The sequence below is a fragment of the Geotrypetes seraphini genome, chromosome 1 (genome assembly GCF_902459505.1).
Source record: "Geotrypetes seraphini chromosome 1, aGeoSer1.1, whole genome shotgun sequence".
NCBI classification, from domain to species: Eukaryota; Metazoa; Chordata; class Amphibia; order Gymnophiona; family Dermophiidae; genus Geotrypetes; species Geotrypetes seraphini.
In genome coordinates, this window is record NC_047084.1 from 342141701 (window position 1) to 342160963 (window position 19263).

Genomic DNA, 19263 nt, shown 5'->3' on the forward strand with positions numbered 1-19263 from the left:
TTAAAAATGCATCTTTTGGGAATTAGATATATTTTGTTGTCAAAATTCATGTGTATTCTCTATCTATTGTGAACCACATAGAACTTAGCGGTAAAGAAGTTTTATGTTATGTTTTATGATACATTTATATTCACTGATAGAGATATATGCACACACAAATACAGAGGGCCATTTTTACTAAAGCTTAGCACATGTTAAGAGAAACATAATCCATTTTATCCCTTCTTTTCGTAGTATCTCTAGTAATATTTTATATATATAAAAGAGGCAATATATATGCAAAAATCTGTGCGTAAGTACCAAAATCCTGTGTACTTGTAATTCTCCTTGTTAAGAATTAGGTTTGGAGTTTGGAGGGGGGGGGGCAGAAGGGTAACGGTGAGGGGTTGCTGTGTAGTTGTTGATCCAGTTTTTACCTGTTACATCAGCTGTTTGTGTGAATGAAGCATTGTAAGTCACTATCCTTCTCCTTTACTAATGCGTAGCATGGATTTTAGCGCCAGCAGTAATGGAAACTGCTCCGAAGCTCATAGGAATTCTATGAGTGCCAGAGCAGTGATCGCCACTGCTGGCGCTAAAACCCGTACTAGGCGTTATTAAAGAGGGGGAATATACTTTGGATGTCTACGGAATGTTATGTTATGAGCAGGGGGAAGGGGGGGATGTTCTACTCCTGATATACTGGAAATGTGATGACCTGAATATATTTGTTTTTTTGGAAATGCCTGTTACTACTTTGTGGGCAATGTTCGGTATTCTGTTCTGTGGAATGATTGTCATCAATAAAAATTGTTTTCATTTTCTAAACATCTTCAAGAGTCTTTAATTAAAGACAATGTGAATCTTAGAAGGAAAGTAAATATGCTTGAGAACAATTCACGTAACAACAATCTAATTAATTTTTCTAGGCTTACAATGGTCACTCCTAGGGAGACGCTTAGGAGAGACTTAATTGAAATTATTCAAGTCTCAGAAGAAACTTTGCCTCCATTCTCTCAGATATACTACTTACCTAACAAGAATAAGTCTCCGCAACAGTTAAAAGCTCCTGATCAAGTACCATTGAATGTATCAGAAATTTTGGAGACGTCACACAAGGATGTAGCAATGTTGATTCTAACTGTAGCTCTTTCAATTGATAAATTATGGTTATTGAGGCTTTTCTTTAAAAATAAACAGACAGAATTTCTTGGTTGTAAAATACAAATGCTCCCCGATCTTTCAAGAGAGACGCAAAAAACGTCAACGAGAATTTCTTCTTCTGAGACCAGGCGTCATTTCATTGGGGGCCACATTCTATTCGAGGCACCTTTGCAAGTATATAGTTTGCCATCGTTCAATTAAATATGTTTTCTTTGAAGTCCATCAATTAACTACTTTTTTGGCGTTATCTCAACTGGACGAGAATAAGAACATAAGAATTGCCGCTGCTGGGTCGGACCAATGGTCCATCTCGCCCAGCAGTCCACTCACGCGGCGGCTCTAGGTCAAGACCAGTGCTCCAAATGAGTCTTGACCATAGGTTATATGTAACTCCTATCTCAGCTCTATAGTCTATAGCATTTCTTAATGCATTGATCAATATTTTCTTTTCTCTCGCTAAATTGAAGTCTTGGATTCAAAATAGAGGACTTGAGCTGTATTAGTCTAAAATGTGTGTTTCTTTTTGTTTGTTTTTTCTTCTTGATTTAGTTGAAGTGTAATAGGGGTTATGCTTTAACAAATTTATGATCTTGACTAATTATGCTTTTCTGTACAAGTAATACTTGGTATTTAATTTAAAAACAATAAATTTTTTTAAAAAATCGTTTAAACATTAAAGAGGCAGTACAGCCTGGTGTAGCTATAAACAATCAACTCCTGTGTTCTTTTCCTGTTGATATTGCATGCAGTAATGCTGCCATTAACGCACAGCCATTAAAAAAATTTACCAGGTGAGAACTTATTGCCAACCATTTTATAAGTGGTTAGGACTCATGTGGTATCCATGTGCTAACTGATTAGCATAGGAATGCCCCCAATATGCCATCTCAAAAATAAAAAAATAAAAAACTTTTAGCATATGGATTAGTGCTCACTGAAAGGACACTTACCGCAGGATGCCTGAGTGTGCCCTATGGTATGTAATTTAAAGCTGAATTAGGCATGTGTTAGCGCTTAACACAGTTTAGTATAAAGGCCTCTTAAGCAGCAATGGTTCCTTTTGCAAGTCGCACTATTGATTCCCGTGTGGCAAATGCGATGAAGCTCCATAGAAATTGAATGGGCTTGCTTGCATTTACCATGCGGGAATCGCTAGCAGGTAGTGAGGGATCTGCATACCAAGGTTCGTTCAAATCGGTCAAGCCGTTTTTGCGTGATCGCGGCACATACACACACACACACATACATACACACATACATACCTCCGATTTTATATATATAGACTAGCTGATGCCCCGGCGTTGCACGGGTATTTAATTATAGCAATAACACTGTAAATGGATTCAAATAAAGATACTTTATAGTGGGGAATGAAATTATTGGTTTACAGCTTAATAAAAAGTACAATATTCAAATTATAATGTGAAATATTTGACAAAATCTATATATATAAAATCGGAGGTATGTATGTGTGTATGTATGTGTGTGTGTGTGTATGTGCCGCGATCACGCAAAAACGGCTTGACCGATTTGAACGAAACTTGGTATGCAGATCCCTCACTACCTGGGGTGATATGTTCTGGGGGTCTCGCGGCCCACCTGCACACGTGGGCGGAGCTACAAACAGAACCTCAGATTTCACCCATTCATGTCAATGGAATAAAAGTAAAATGCTGCCATTCTCACAGTAATTCAAAAACGGCTTGACCGATTTGAACGAAACTTGGTATGCAAATCCCTCACTACCTGGGGTGATATGTTCTGGGGGTCTCGCGGCCCACCTGCACACGTGGGTGGAGCTACAAACATAAAATCAGATTTCACCCATTCATGTAATAGAAAAAATGTAAAAAGCTGCCATTCTCACAGTAATTCAAAAACGGCTTGACCGATTTGAATGAACCTTGGTATGCAGATCCCTCACTACCTGGGCTGATATGTTCTGGGGGTCTCGCGGCCCACCTGCACATGTGGGCGGAGCTACAAACATAAAATCAGATTTCACCCATTCATGTCAATGGAAAAAATGTAAAATGCTGCCATTCTCACAGTAATTCCAACTACCTGGGGTGATATGTTCTGGGGGTCTCGCGGCCCACCTGCACACGTGGGCGGAGCTACAAACAGAACATCAGATTTCACCCATTCATATCAATGGGAAAAAAGTAAAAAGCTGCCATTCTCACTGTAATTCAAAAACGGCTTGACCGATTTGAACGAAACTTGGTATGCAGATACCTCACTACCTGGGGTGATATGTTCTGGGGGTCTCGCGGCCCACCTGCACACGTGGGCGGAGCTACAAACAGATAAGCAGATTTCACCCATTCATGTCAATGGAATAAAAGTAAAATGCTGCCATTCTCACAGTAATTTAAAAACGGCTTGACCGATTTGAACGAAACTTGGTATGCAGATCACTCACTACCTGGGGTGATATGTTTTGGGGGTCTCTCGGCCCACAACTCTATGTTGCTTGCTCAAGGGTGGGTTCACCCAACAATTTATATGTTCTTGCTCCTGGAGGTGAAACTAAAAATGTTGTTTATAATCACGTTTTGCTTTAGTTGTATTGTATTCATTTTGTCAAATATTTCACATTAAATTTGAATATTGTACTTTTTATTAAGCTGTAATCCAATAATTTCATTCCCCAGTATAAAGTATCTTTATTTGAATCCATTTACAGTGTTATTGCTATAATTAAATACCCGTGCAACGCCGGGGCATCAGCTAGTGAATACAACACAACTAACGCAAAACGTGATTATAAACAACATTTTTAGTTTCACTTCCAGGAGCAAGAACATATAAATTGTTGGGTGAACCCACCCTTGAGCAAGCAACATAGAGTTGTGGGCCGAGAGACCCCCCAGAACATATCACCCCAGGTAGTGAGGGATCTGCATACCAAGATTCGTTCAAATCGGTCAAGCCGTTTTTGAATTACAGTGAGAATGGCAGCTTTTTACATTTTTTCCATTGACATGAATGGGTGAAATCTGATTTTCTGTTTGTAGCTCCGCCCACCTGTGCAGTTGGGCAGCGAGACCCCCAGAACATATCACCCCAGGTAGTGAGGGATCTGCATACCAAGTTTCGTTCAAATCGGTCAAGCCGTTTTTGAATTACAGTGAGAATGGCAGCTTTTTACTTTTTTCCCATTGACATGAATGGGTGAAATCTGATGTTCTGTTTGTAGCTCCACCCACGTGTGCAGGTGGGCCGCGAGACCCCCAGAACATATCACCCCAGGTAGTTGGAATTACTGTGAGAATGGCAGCTTTATACATTTTTTTCATTGACATGAATGGGTGAAATCTGATTTTATGTTTGTAACTCCGCCCACGTGAGCAGGTGGGCCGCGAGACCCCCAGAACATATCACCCCAGGTAGTGAGGGATCTGCATACCAAGGTTCGTTCAAATCGGTCAAGCCGTTTTTGAATTACTGTGAGAATGGCAGCTTTTTACATTTTTTCCATTGACATGAATGGATGAAATCTGATGTTCTGTTTGTAGCTCCGCCCACGTGTGCAGGTGGGCTGCGAGACCCCCAGAACATATCACCCCAGGTAGTGAGGGATCTGCATACCAAGTTTCATTCAAATCGGTCAAGCCGTTTTTGAATTACTGTGAGAATGGCAGCATTTTACTTTTATTCCATTGACATGAATGGGTGAAATCTGATGTTCTGTTTGTAGCTCCGCCCCCGGGTGCAGGTGGGCCGCGAGACCCCCAGAACATATCACCCCAGGTAGTTGGAATTACTGTGAGAATGGCAGCTTTATACATTTTTTTCATTGACATGAATGGGTGAAATCTGATTTTATGTTTGTAGCTCCGCCCACGTGAGCAGGTGGGCCACGAGACCCCCAGAACATATCACCCCAGGTAGTGAGGGATCTGCATACCAAGGTTCGTTCAAATCGGTCAAGCCGTTTTTGAATTACTGTGAGAATGGCAGCTTTTTACATTTTTTCCATTGACATGAATGGATGAAATCTGATGTTCTGTTTGTAGCTCCGCCCACGTGTGCAGGTGGGCCGCGAGACCCCCAGAACATATCACCCCAGGTAGTGAGGGATCTGCATACCAAGTTTCGTTCAAATCGGTCAAGCCGTTTTTGCGTGATCGCGGCACATACACACACACACACATACATACACACATACATACCTCCGATTTTATATAAGAACATAAGAACATAAGAAATGCCTCCGCTGGGTCAGACCTGAGGTCCATCACGCCCAGCAGTCCGCTCACGCGGTGGCCCATCAGGTCCAGGACCTGTGCAGTAATCTTTTATCTATACCCCTCTATCCCCTTTTCCAGCAGGAAATTGTCCAATCCTTTCTTAAACCCCAGTACCGTTCGCTGCCCTATAACGTCCTCTGGAAGCGCATTCCAGGTGTCCACCACACGTTGGGTAAAGAAGAACTTCCTAGTAGAGAATGACACGGGGAGCGATCCCCGCAGGCAGCTGCGGCGTGGCTGCGGTTTGGCTGCGGGTTATGGAGACTCCAAAGCCAAATCACCGCAGACACGGGGACAAAAGTTTTCACCGCCCGCAAAAACGGTGAAAAGATTTGTCCCCGCAGGCCAATGTACCCCCTTCTAGGAACCGCTATTTACCTGTGTTTCACCGTGTTCGTGACCGGGTGTTCGATGTCTCCGCCATGTTGTCTGTCTCCTCTAACTCTCGATCCAACTTGCACGTTGCCGCATTGACTCCGCCCCCCAATATACTGGCTCCTCATTTGTCAGATCAACCCTTCCTGCCAATAGAACCCGCCCCCCCCGACGATCGCCGGCAGGAAGGTGCTCAGCCCTTCATGCCGACAGAACCAGCCCTCCCCAACGATCGCGGCAGGAGGGTACCCATCCCCTCCTGCCTACCCCAACAGCCCCCCCCCCGACAATCGCAGCAGGAGGATATCCAACCCCTCCTGCCAGCTCCCCAACAGCCCCCCTATGATCACTGGTAGGAGGGTGCCCAACCCCTCCTGCCGGCCCCCCCAACGGCCCCCTATATCGCCAATAGGAGGGTGCCCAACCCCTCCTGCTGGACCCCCCCCCAACGAACCCTCCCACCCCGGAACCCCCTTAGTCTTACTTTCCAAGTTGGACCGGACAGCTCCTCGCTCGTCTGGCCAGCAGGCCTGCCTCCATCCAAATGAGGCGGGCCCGCCCCTCCCCTCCCCTGCCTAACCCACAGGATCCTAGGGCCTGATTGGCCCAAGCACCTAAGGCCCCTCCTATAGCGGGAGTGGCTTTAGGTGCCTAGACCAATCAGGCCCTAGGATCCTGTGGGTTGGGCAGGGTAGGGGCGGGTCCGCCTCATTTGGACGGAGGCAAGCCTGCTGGCCATACGTGTGAGGAGCCGTCCGGTCCAACTTGGAAAGTAAGACTAAGGGGGTTCCGGGGTGGGAGGGTTTGTTGGGGGGGGTCCAGCAGGAGGGGTTGGGTACCCTCCTATTGGCGATATAGGGGGCCGTTGGGGGGGCCGGCAGGAGGGGTTGGGCACCCTCCTACCAGTGATCATAGGGGGGCTGTTGGGGAGCTGGCAGGAGGGGTTGGATATCCTCCTGCTGCTATCGTCGGGGGGGCTCCAGCAGGAGGGGTTGGGTACCCTCCTGCCGGCGATCTTAGGGGAGGCCATTGGGAGGACCGGCAGGAGGGGTTGGGTACCCTTCTGCTGCGATTGTCGGGAGGGCCGTTGGGGGGGGTATACAGGAGGGGTTGGGTGCCCTCCTGCCGTGATCGCTGGGGGAGGGGAGACTTGCAGCCGTAGCCGCGGTCACTATGCTAATCACGGCAGGGAGATCTTTGCCGCGATTAGGTACAGCGGCCGCGTCTACTTACCATGTAGGCTAACATTGTAAGCATTAAAAGTACATGTCGTGTTTGTTTTTGTATAGTTATTAACTAATATTTAACTAAGTTTTAAAGTTTTAAAGAATGTTTCCTTTATACGTAAATAAAGAAAAGTATTTAAAATCGTACCCGTTTGAGGCTTTTATATATGCAGCGGTGGCGGTGACGGGGCGGTGAATGGGGTTGCAGTGGCGGTGACGGGGCGGTGAATGGGGTGGCAGTGACGGTGACGGGGCGGTGAAGGGAATGGCGGTGACGGGGCGGTGCAGAGGATGGTGAGACGGGGACGGGGCGGTGACGGGGACCAATTTTTTCACCGTGTCATTCTCTACTTCCTAGCATTCGTTTTGAATCTGTCCCCTTTCAACTTTTCCGAATGCCCTCTTGTTTTTTTATGTTCTGAAAGTTTGAAGAATCTGTCCCTCTCTACTCTCTCTATGCCCTTCATGATCTTGTAAGTCTCTATCATATCCCCTCTAAGTCTTCTCTTCTCCAGGGAAAAGAGACCCAGTTTCTCCAATCTCTCAGCGTATGAAAGGCTTTCCATCCCCTTAATCAGTCGTGTCGCTCTCCTCTGAACTCTCTCGAGTAATGCCATATCCTTCTTAAGGTATGGTGACCAATATTGGACGGAGTACTCAAGATGCGGACGCACCATTGCCCGGTACAGCGGCAGGATAACTTCTTTTGTTCTTGTTGTAATACCCTTCTTGATTATACCCAGCATTCTATTCGCTCTCTTAGCGGCCGCTGCGCACTGTGCCGTCGGCTTCATTGTCATGTCCACCATTACCCCCAAGTCCCTTTCTTGGGTACTCTCATTCAATAACATCCCTCCCATCGTATAGCTGTGCCTCGGGTTTCTGATTCCCACATGCAATACTTTACATTTCCCAACATTGAACTTCATCTGCCATCTCTCTGCCCATTCTCCCAATTTGTCCAAGTCCCTTTGCAATTTTTCACAGTCCTCCTTTGTCCGAGCTCCACTAAATAGTTTGGTGTCGTCCGCAAATTTTATTATCTCACTCTTTGTTCCTGTTTCTAGATCATTTATGAATATATTAAATAGCAGCGGCCCGAGCAATGAGCCCTGCGGAACACCTCTCGTGACCTTCCTCCAGTCTGAGTAGTGTCCCTTCACCCCTACCCTCTGTTTCCTACCCGCTAACCAGTTTCTGATCCATCTATGCACGTCTCCGTCCACCCCATGGTTCTTCAGTTTCCGGAGTAGACGTTCATGAGGCACCTTGTCAAAGGCTTTCTGGAAATCTAGGTATATGATGTCTATGGGGTCTCCTTTGTCCATCTGTTTGTTAATTCCCTCGAAGAAGTGCAATAAGTTGGTCAGACACGATCTCCCCCTGCAGAAACCATGTTGGCTGGTTATCAGAAGTTCGTGTTTTTCAAAATGTTCATCAAATTTTTCTTTTATTAGTGCTTCCACCATTTTCCCCGGAACAGAGGTCAGACTCACCAGTCTGTAGTTTCCCGGGTCTCCTCTTGATCCCTTTTTAAAGATGGGCGTAACGTTGGCTATCTTCCAATCCTCCGGAATCACACCTGTTTTCAGAGATAAGTTGCAAATTTGCTGTAGTAGTTCCGCTATTTCCTCCTTTAGTTCCTTCAGCACCCTTGGATGGATTCCATCCGGACCCGGGGATTTGTCAGTTTTTAGTTTTTCTATCTGTCTGCGCACATCATCAAGGCTCACTTCTATGGATGTTAACTTTTGTGCTTGATTTCCATTGAAGAATTGCTCAGGTTCCGGTATGTTGGTTGTGTCTTCGTTTGTGAATACAGATGAAAAGAACATGTTAAGTCTTTCTGTGACCTCTTTCTCTTCCTTCACCGCTCCCTTCCTGTCTCCGTCATCCAGTGGTCCCACCTCCTCCCTAGCCGGCTGTTTCCCTTTAACATATCTAAAGAACGGTTTGAAATTTCGTGCTTCCCTGGCTAGTCTCTCTTCATACTCTCTTTTGGCTTTTCGAACCACACGGTGATATTCTTTTTGATACTTCCTGTGCTCTCTCCAGTTTACCTCAGTTTTATCCCTTTTCCATTTTCTGAATGAATTTTTCTTATTGCTTATCGCTTCCTTCACTATTTTAGTTATCCACGCCGGGTCTTTTATTCGACTCTTGTTGCACCCTTTTCTGAATCTGGGGATATATAGATTTTGCGCCTCGCTCACCGTGTCCTTGAAAAAGGACCAGGCATGTTCTACCGTCTGCCATTTTTGGGAAGTGTTCCTAAGTTTCTTCTTTACCATTCCCCTCATTGCTTCGTAGTTACCCTTCCTGAAGTTAAAAGTTGTCGCTATGGTTCTCTTTCCTTTCAGTATTCCTACTTCCATCTTGAACTTGATCATATTATGATCGCTGTTTCCCAATATATAGATTTCCTTCTTAAACATCAGTACTCTTATACATTGCCTTAGTCATAAACATTTTATAGCATACTAAAGCAACATGCAGCACAGGGCAGTATTCGATAAGCTTTCCAATCCAATCTGCACTGGTTGCCGGTGGAGTCTAGAGTTTTTTTTAAGTTTTCATGCATTTGCTATAAAGTAGGTTTCGGCATGGCACCAGGTTATCTGCTCCCTCATTTTTCGTCTAATAAAAATATACGGAGAGTGCATCTGTTCACATATCCTTCCATAAATTCTTGTCATTATAAGAAATTCCTTGAGAGAACTTTCTCATTTCAGGCTGCCAAATTGAATGCATGGTTTGGAAAAATGATGCTAGAAGCTTCTTCTTATTTAGATTTTAGAAAATTGCTAAAGACACAACTATTCGATAAGTTGGTATCTTAATGCACTCTGTTTCTAATTTTAACATGTCTTCTTTTTAACTTTATGTATTTTATTCACATGGTTTGTATTTTACCTTGATGTATTTTATCAGAATTGTATGTATTGCCTTCTTTGTTGTGAGCCGCTTAGAACCTCCCCGGCATATGAATAAATTAGTAGTAGTAGTGGTAGTAGTACATTTTTGATTGCCTGCATAGCATTTCAAGTTTTTCCACAGTATAACTTCAGCAAAAGATATATATATATATATATATATATATATATATATATATATATATATCAATGACCTGGAAAAGGAGGCAAAGTGCGAGGTTATAAAATTTGCAGACGATACCAAACTGTGCGGTAAAGTTAGCTCCAGGGAGGAGTGTGAGGACCTGCAAAGGGACATAGACAAGCTGGAAGACTGGGCAAACAAATGGCAAATGCGCTTTAATGTGGAAAAATGCAAGGTTATGCATATAGGGAAAAAGAACCCGTTGTTCAACTACAAATTGGGGGGGGCATTGTTGGGAGAAAGCAATCTTGAGAGAGACTTGGGTGTGCTGGTGGATGCATCACTGAAGCCATCTGCACAGTGCGCAGCGGCCTCAAAAAAAGCCAACAGGATGCTGGGCATCATAAAGAGGGGCATAACTACCAGGACGCGGGAAGTCATCATGCCACTGTATCGAGCGATGGTGCGTCCGCATCTGGAATACTGCGTTCAATATTGGTCGCCGTACCTCAAGAGAGACATGGAGGTACTTGAGAGAGTCCAAAGGAGAGCAACGAAACTGGTAAGAGGGCTGGAACACTACCCATATGCTGAGAGGTTGGATAGGCTGGGGCTCTTCTCTCTGGAAAAAAGGAGGCTCAGGGGTGATATGATAGAGACCTTCAAAATCATGAGGGGCATAGAGAGGGTGGATAGGGACAGATTCTTCAAGCTGAAGGGGACAACAGGTACGAGGGGGCATTCAGAGAAACTGAAGGGAGATAGGTTCAAAACGAATGCAAGGAAGTTTTTTTTCACCCAGAGGGTCGTGGACACTTGGAATGCGCTACCGGAGGAAGTGATCAGGCAGAGTACGGTACAGGGATTCAAACAGAGACTGGATGGATTCCTGAGGGATAAAGGGATCGTGGGATACTGAGAAAGCTAACTGAGAAAGCTAACCAGAAAATAAATGTAGAAACCCAACCGGGTCGTGCAGGTGCAAGACCGGAGGGCTAGGACTTTGACATGAAGATAGGACTCAATTAGGAAACCAAGGAGGCATGGGGGCCCCTTCTGGTGATTTAGACAGGTCGTGAACTGTTTGGGCCGCCGCGGGAGCGGACTGCTGGGCAGGATGGACCTATGGTCTGACCCGGCGGAGGCACTGCTTATGTTCTTATATATATTTTTATTATTTTTTTTTTTAATGCTTGCCTGTCCTGTTGGAAGGAGGACAGCCATTTGCAACATACTTAAATTCTGGAATAGCCTTCTCTCTGATAGTTTGTGTATGGAATCTCGTCTTTAAGTTTTGTTTGGCATTATAATGTTTTCCCTTTTGACAGATTTGCCCCAAAGCATTGGTTTGTTGTTGCTCTTGTGCTGTCTCTGTAAAGTATCGAAATATGACCTACACCCACAACTTGGCAGGTCCCTTCATCTCTGCAGTGGCTCAGAGATATCAAGGTGCGACTGGGTGGAGACTGTGAGAAGAAGGCCCTATAGCTAAATTCTCATTTACTTATTTACCTGTATGACTGGGTTCAGATTTTACACCTCCAATGTCAGCTCTGAGACATTAGACTTTTACTCTCTGGATATATGAAGTTAAATTTACTAAAGTATACTATCACTTTACTGCATGTTGCTTGTCCCATTTTATACAATGGGACCTATTTACTAATAACATGTTAATAATGTTAGCTCGCTAGTGAAATAGCGCATTTTAGGAAGGGTAACCCACAGAGGTCAAGTTGCATAGCTTCTGAGGCTGCGGCCATGGGCACTATTCACCCCTGGCTTCTGTACCAATTTTCAAAGCAGAGGTAGGTGTATATTTTCACTTTGAGAATTGCCAAAGGAAAAATTCCGCTAATACTTTTGCTGAAAGTACTTTTCCCAAATAAAACATGGGCAGATTTGACAATAAATATGTTTCAATTTCCACCTCCTGGAAAACCTCTGCAAAATGTGGGTTAATATATACACGGAAGAATGCATGCACGTTCACATGCACAAGCCTTCTGATTTTAGAAAGAGCACCCAAAGTTGGACGCATATTCTGTACCCAGTTATAAAATAGTGTCAGTTGCATGTATAACATAATTAGCTATTTGACACTTAATTGAGACGAGTACTAATAACAAGCATTAAGAAGCACTAATTTGCATGAATTAGTAGCTGTGCACAATAACTGACTTACATTCCTATTTTGTAAGCCCTCCCCTGGATGCTACAGTATATAGCAGGGATCTCAAAGTCCCTCCTTGAGGGCCGCAATCCAGTCAAGTTTTCAGGATTTCCCCAATGAACATGCACTGAAAGCAGTGCATGCACATAGATCTCATGCATATTCATTGGGGAAATCCTGAAAACCCGACTGGATTGCGGCCCTCAAGGAGGGACTTTGAGACCCCCTGGTATATAGGGCACCCAAATATGGGCACCCAGGGCAAATAAGCATGCAGATTAATTGGTTAATGAGTAATTGGAGTTAATTGGCATCGATTTGCATCTGTCCCAGTCACAATTCCATAACTTCCACACCTAAATTTTATACTATGCAATTGAAAAGGGGTGTAGGCTGTGGCGTAGTAAGGGGGGGGGGCACGGGCACTGTCTTGGTGGAGATGCCGGCACCTCTCTGTCCCCCAAGCCATGCTCATACCCTCCCTTTCCCCCACCTCATACCTCTTTACATTTTCCCAATCATGAGCAACTTCTCCAGCTTGCTGAAATCACTTCCGGGTTACAGGGCCAGGAAGTGACATCAGAGGGAAAGCCAGCACTTGCACGAGCAGCGAGCCAAAGAAGCTGCTCATGCTGGTGAAGATTTAAAAAGGTACAGGATGGGGGGAAGGGAGGGCACGGGTGTGGCGGGGAGGCAAAGAAGGAATGGTGGGTGGTACGGAAGGAGTGGGGTGTGCCACCGCCCCTGACACCTCCTACCTTCACTACACCACTGGGTGTAGCTTTGCACCAGTGATGTAGCAGGGCAGCCTCTGTGCCCTCCTCTCTGCCTTCCCCCCTACTCCTATCTCACCTGCTGCTCCTTCCTCGTTCCCCGCTCGTGCCCTCCTTTCCCCCTTACCTCTTTAAATCTTCGCCAATGCGAGCAGCTTCTCCGGTCTATTGCATGCGCCAGCGTTTGCTTTCCCTCTGATGCCACTTTCTGGCCCCGTGACCCGGAAGTGATTTCAGAGGGGAGCCAGGCCAGTGCAAGCAGCAGGCCAGAGAAGTTCCTCGTACTGGCAAAGATTTAAAGAGATGGAGGTGGGGGTAGGGATGGGAAGACACAAGCGTGGTATGGGGGGGCAGAGAGGTACTAGTGCCCAGCACTTTGAATGTCAGCTTTGAAATGCCAAAGCCACAGAAAGGTGGTATACAAGTCCCCATCCCCTTTCCCTAAAATTGGGCAAAGCACAGCAAGCTTAACACTAGCATTCTATGACAGATTTGGCATGCAAAAGTGCTGTTATAGAATACTAGTTTAACCCCCAGTGTTAGAGTGCCTATCTTTTATTTTTATTTTATTTATTCAATTTTTCTATACCGTTCTCGCGCCCTTGATTGAATTGAGCCCAAGGCGAGGCGGGCAATTTTCAAATAGCCCCTTTCCATGACTAAAAATGGGAATGTTTGGGAAATTGTTCTGCCCAGCTACAGGCAGAGCAGATAAGAAAGCATGTTACTGTGTGAATTCTTCTCAGATCTGCTTTATGCTACAAAAGCAAGCCTATGATGTTTAGCTTTCACTTAAATTGAAAAAATGTTATTAGTTTTCTCAGCCATGCCCAGAGTGCCTCTTCATTAAGACATGAGGAGGAGGAGACTCCAAAATCAATAAACCAGCCTGAGCCTAGTTATTTAGCTAACTTAATCTTTGTGATGGCCTTACCTATTTGGATCAGTTCTTCATTACCAGCCTGGAGGAGGAAAACAAAAGAAAGTCATTAGTTTTCATCACAGAGAATGAGATGGTTTAATGTAAATAGATAATCCTAAACCTCAGCCTAAATACAGGCATTCCCCTGCAAATGGATTTACTGGATGATCAGTAGGAAAAATACCAGCATCCTTTGCTGTCTCCTTTAATTTATAGAGAATGAAAACCTGGGGATCCCAATTCAATTAAACCTATACAAAGGCCAATGCCCTAATTAGGAAGAGAGTTTAGAATTGCACTATATGGACTAAACCCTTATTGGGTCACCAGCGAAGAATATTGGTTTGTTCTTAGTGTGTGCAAGCTCAGGTTTTCTCCAAGCTATTCTTTAATATCATACAGTTTTCCCCTAACTCAGGAGTCCCCAAAGTCCCTCCTTGATGGCCGAATCCAGTTGAGTTTTCAGGATTTCCCCAATGAATATGCATTGAAAGCCGTACATGCGCATAGATCTCATGCATATTCATTGGGGAAATCCTGAAAACCCGACTGGATTCGGCCCTCAAGGAGGGACTTTGGGGACCCCTGCCCTAACTGAATAAGCAACCATTACTACCTATATTTTAACAAGTTCCACAATATATCTTCAGAGCAGCTAAGAAACTTTAATATTGAATATGGACCACTGTCACGATGCCAAGGAAAGCCAGTACACAAAGATCATCTCACAGTACCAAATAAAGTTTTAATCCTTTAGAGGAACTGAAATTACAACAAAGACATGCTCTGATAATTTAAACACATGTTTGGGGGGGGGGGGGGAAATTGGAGTTTTTAAAGCTAAATAGCGCCATTTGATTATTTTGACATGGAACTTCCTGCTTAGTGACACGGAACCGTGACATTTGCTACTAACCCTAATCCACAGCCCGTCAGCCAGAACTAATCACAAACTGCTGTGTGAAGTGTGCTGCTCAGGATGCACGGCCTTTCATTCCCATGTAAAAATTGCTTCTTTCAGATTAAAGAAAACGAGACTGTGACGTCTGTAGCTAGAAACAATGAACAGGAACCAAAGAGAACTGCTCCTGCTTGGCACATAAATTGACAAGAAGAATTTGGACACCGTCTATGGATAGTCAGTGGGCGCTGATATTGCGAGCATGGCTGCCAGGAACGCACTGATCAGGGCCTCCTAAACATGTCCTAGTGACCCCGCAGCCTATTGGCTTTTCAGAATTCTACAATGAATATGCATGAGATAAATTCCTGTATTACTGGGTCAACAAAGGATGAAACTTATTCCCTGTCATAGCCCCCAACAAAAAATGCAAATCGGGAGAGCAGACATCACACCACACAGCTCAGGTCAATACTTACGTTTTCCCATTACAAGTATGAAAAAAATGAGGGAGACCACTATGGGCTTTAAAGTATTAGACATTACCTAATTACATGTCACCCTAAAGCAGGGGTGTCAAAGTCCCTCCTCGAGGGCCGCAATCCAGTCGGGTTTTCAGGATTTCCCAATGAATATGCATGAGATCTATTAGTATACAATTAAAGCAGTGCATGCAAATAGATCTCATGCATATTCATTGGGGAAATCCTGAAAACCCAACTGGATTGCAGCCCTCGAGGAGGGACTTTGACATCCCTACCCTAAAGAGTACTTAACTGTAAGTCTTCCAGAAAGCTGACATCACCCTTTTCAATTGAAAATGATGTGTCAAGTTCAATGTCATAAGATTATAAGAATAGCCTTACTGGGTCAGACCAATGGTCCAGCAAGCCCAGTAGCCCGTTCTCATGGTGGCCAATCCAGGTCACTAGTACCTGGCCAAAACCCAAAGAGTAGCAATGTCTTGGATACATTAGCTTTCTAGGGAGCAGGAATTGATTCCTGAGGAAAAACATTAGCCTTGTAATGGAAGCAAATCAATCATATGCAGGGCTAGCCCAAATATTAGCCACGTTAGGCAGTCGCCTAGGGCAGCAGATTCTGGGGGACAGCAAAGAGCAGCTTCGGCCACAGTGAAACAATAGATACTGCCAGTTATTCAGGCTCAAAGAATCATCAGCGCCTACTTTTAACCTGCAGGAAGAAAGGGCAATTTCCAGATTCCCCATTTGCCTTGTAAAACGGCTTTTGGAACTTGCCATTTGTTTCCTATTTAAAAACATATGACCAAACATGTATTGTTATAGGATTGCTCTGGAGTGATGGTGTTTGGATGATCATAATTCTTAATTTAATTATCAGCAAGGGGGGGGGGCGCGTTGCGAGGAGTATAAAAGATAATTGACAGGGGACTCAAGGATGCCCAGGTACCTAATACTCTGACACCAACCCTGATCACATGTTAGTTTCAACAAGGATCATTGTGCCAGTGAAATTTCCACTCAGGTGTTATGAGAGGGGCTGTGCAATCACTATAAGTACATTGAGGCAGCCCACATACAGCCGGAAGGATGGCAGCTCTAAAAGTAAACTTAGGGAACACAGTGCAGGGCATTCAGCTATTTTGGACTGACTAATCTATCGCTTTATGGATCCCTTTGCTGTTCCGGTTATTACAGGGACCCCACAGTTGGTTTTTCAAGGGAAGGCATCCACAGCAATTATATAGTGTCAAAACTGGCATCTGAGCTTTTTCAGAGTGCCCAAGAAAAAAACTCTGGCAAAATGTTCGTGTAGCACATGTAGAGGAGCTATAGCCAAAGGGGTTGTTCATACTTTTCTACTGTCCCTTGTTGTGTCTCACTTCCTAAAAAGCCCGTTTCATTGCTCATAGAAGCAGGATGGAAAGGAGCCTTGGGGAATCAGGAGGGGAGGATGACCTGGACAGGATTTGTCAACTGGAGAAAAGCGCCCCCCCATCAAAGTTGCTTGTGTAGAGACTGTAGAAGAGATTTATGTCAAAGAGTAAAGTCCCCGGAACACATAAACGGCAGCCAACTTATTCCTGTAAAAGTTTCCCCCAAAGTATAGAGCAGCAAACCTGACAAAGGCTTACACAATCTACCCATTGATTGAGGCGTGAGCTTTCAAGGACAAGAGTTCAAAAGCAAAACTTTCAAAACGTGAATCAACCAGGGGTGGGGGGAGGGGGTGCAAGCACAGGAGGGAGGGGGGGGGAAGTATCTAACCGTGCTGGGCAGGCAAGAAAAGCAAAACTGCACGTGGCATCCACTTACTTGTTCAGCTGAAGTCCTACATTCTACCAGAGCCGATACTACAAACCAAAGTGACAGGGCAACCATCACGAGTCCAACTCTCTTGCAACAGACAGTTTAACCCACCCACAAAAACAATACTGTAAAACGATCAAAAAAAGGAAACCAGGATGCCTTCCCTGACGGATCTTTCGGCATGAGCTTTTTTTTTTTTTTTTTTCAAATAAATTATTTTTATTCCTACATGCCGGGCTTGGTGGTAGCAGCAGCAGTAAACTGCAGGGGCCCCCAAAAAAACTTGGGAGGCACCCTGCCTGCTTTTCTGGTGGTTGAAAGGAAGGGATGGGTAGGGGGAAGACGACTAACAGAGCCGGAAAGCAGAGTGACTGGGGATTACTTTAGGTTTTTGCTAAGGAGACCTGCAGGGGATGTTAGTGGGGAGGATAAGGATGATGTTAGCTCCAGCTGCACACAGAGCGCTCTGCCCTCTGCCTGGGGGCTCCAAGGGCTCTAATACCTTCCCGACCAGCCCCCCGGGACACGCCCCCGCGTGACGTCACGGCAACCCAGACTGCTGTGGCTGCTCTTGCTTAGTATCTAGCAAGCAAACTGCTACTGCTACTATTTAGCATTTCTAGAGCGCTGAAAGGCGTACGCAGCGCTGTACATGTAACATTCCACAGACGCTCCCTGCTCAGAAGAGCTTACACACAATGATGGTTTGTTAAATGCCAGTCTCTAAATGCTCTTAAAAGGAAGAGGAGGGAAGAATCTTCAGTTTCATTGTAAGGAAGCATTTAAAGAACGTTGGAGCCAAGTATAATCCCGAAGGGGCACTTGGACCTTAACCCCTGCTAGGCAGAGCTGGGTCCTCCCTGCTTCTACCTCCTGTTCAATATCGTAAAATAAATGATCTAACAGACAGTATATAACCAGCGTTATAAGACTTTGCTCCTAAGAAATCATTCAAAGCAGGAAGAGACTTTGTGATTCTAAGACCCCTGACTCAGATTGGGTCAAATGTATTAAATTCATGTTTGTTCCTTATTCTTGAGGCTGTTTGTATTGATGTCTTTGCACTCGTTTGATCCCTTTCATTTTTGGTTATGAAGTCTTAAAAATTTGGGAAAGAAAAAAACACCACCACAGACACAAATATGCAACAACCAGAGTGGAATTGTCCAAAAGAGAATGATGTGCACTAAAAAAGTGTCCTTCAATCCGTCTGGTGAAATGACGCTCTTTATTGTTCAAACATCAAATTGACAAATTGACTCGACATGCGCATGTTTCGGCCAACAGGTCTGCCTCAGGTGTCTTAAAAATCACTAATGATGATATACGAGGTATACTGACACTCAATCAAAGAATTCGTTTTCCTTGTGGCATGACACTCTTCTATGATTGATTTGTCAATTTGATATTTGAACAATAAAGATCGTCATTTCATCAGACAGATTGAAAGACACTTTTTTAGTGCACATTATTCCTTTTTGGACAATTCCACTCTGGTTGTTGCGTTTAAAAAATTTGTACATGCATACGATTCTATAAAGCGCGGAACCTAACTTCAATGTATCTGAAAAGGGGACGTGGCCAAGAGTGTGTTGGGGACATTCTAAAAAGTTATGTATTGATTTACAGAATTTGTCCGAAACACTCTGGGTGCCAGCATTTAGATCTGCTTTTAGTGGGCGGAAGTACAGCACCCAAAATTTAGGCTTGGGATCTGCGTTAGAGAATGACACGGTGGCGGTTACCCGCAGCTAGCCGCGTTTAGCCGCAGTTAACCCGCCAAAATGGTGACCAAAAAAACTGGTCACCACAAGTTCGGGGACAAGGCCATTCACCGCCCCGCGGGGCAGTGAACAATCTTGAACGCGTGGTGACCGAGCGTTCGAACCGGCAGCCCACTCTCTCCCGCCGGCCGTCCATGTATCTCCCTCCCTCCATTTCCCTTACCTTTTCTTCTTAAAATGGCGATTTCTATAAGGCTACCAGCTGTATTACAGCCGGAGCCTTGAAGTCGCATTGCGTTGCCTGCTGGTAAAAGTCTCCTCTGATGCAACTTCCTGTTTCCGGTTGCATCGGAGGAGACTTCTAGCAGGCAACCCGACGTGACTTCAAGGCTTCGGCTGTAATACAGCTGGTAGCCTTATAG

At 44.8% G+C, this 19263-nt stretch overlaps 1 protein-coding gene across 2 annotated transcripts in view; it reads right to left on the reverse strand.

Moving 5' to 3' along the window:
* Window positions 1-17574, reverse strand: part of ADAMTS3 (ADAM metallopeptidase with thrombospondin type 1 motif 3) — a 320349-nt gene extending 302775 nt beyond the window's left edge. For both annotated transcript variants that reach the window (XM_033961379.1, XM_033961370.1), the window contains exons 1-2: window positions 17124-17574; window positions 13938-13965 (exon numbers count right to left, since the gene is read on the reverse strand). In XM_033961379.1, the coding sequence (XP_033817270.1) occupies window positions 13938-13965; window positions 17124-17189 (94 nt within the window). In that variant the 5' untranslated portion in view covers window positions 17190-17574. The remainder of the gene's footprint in view (window positions 1-13937; window positions 13966-17123) is intronic.
* Between the last annotated feature and the right edge of the window lie 1689 nt (window positions 17575-19263).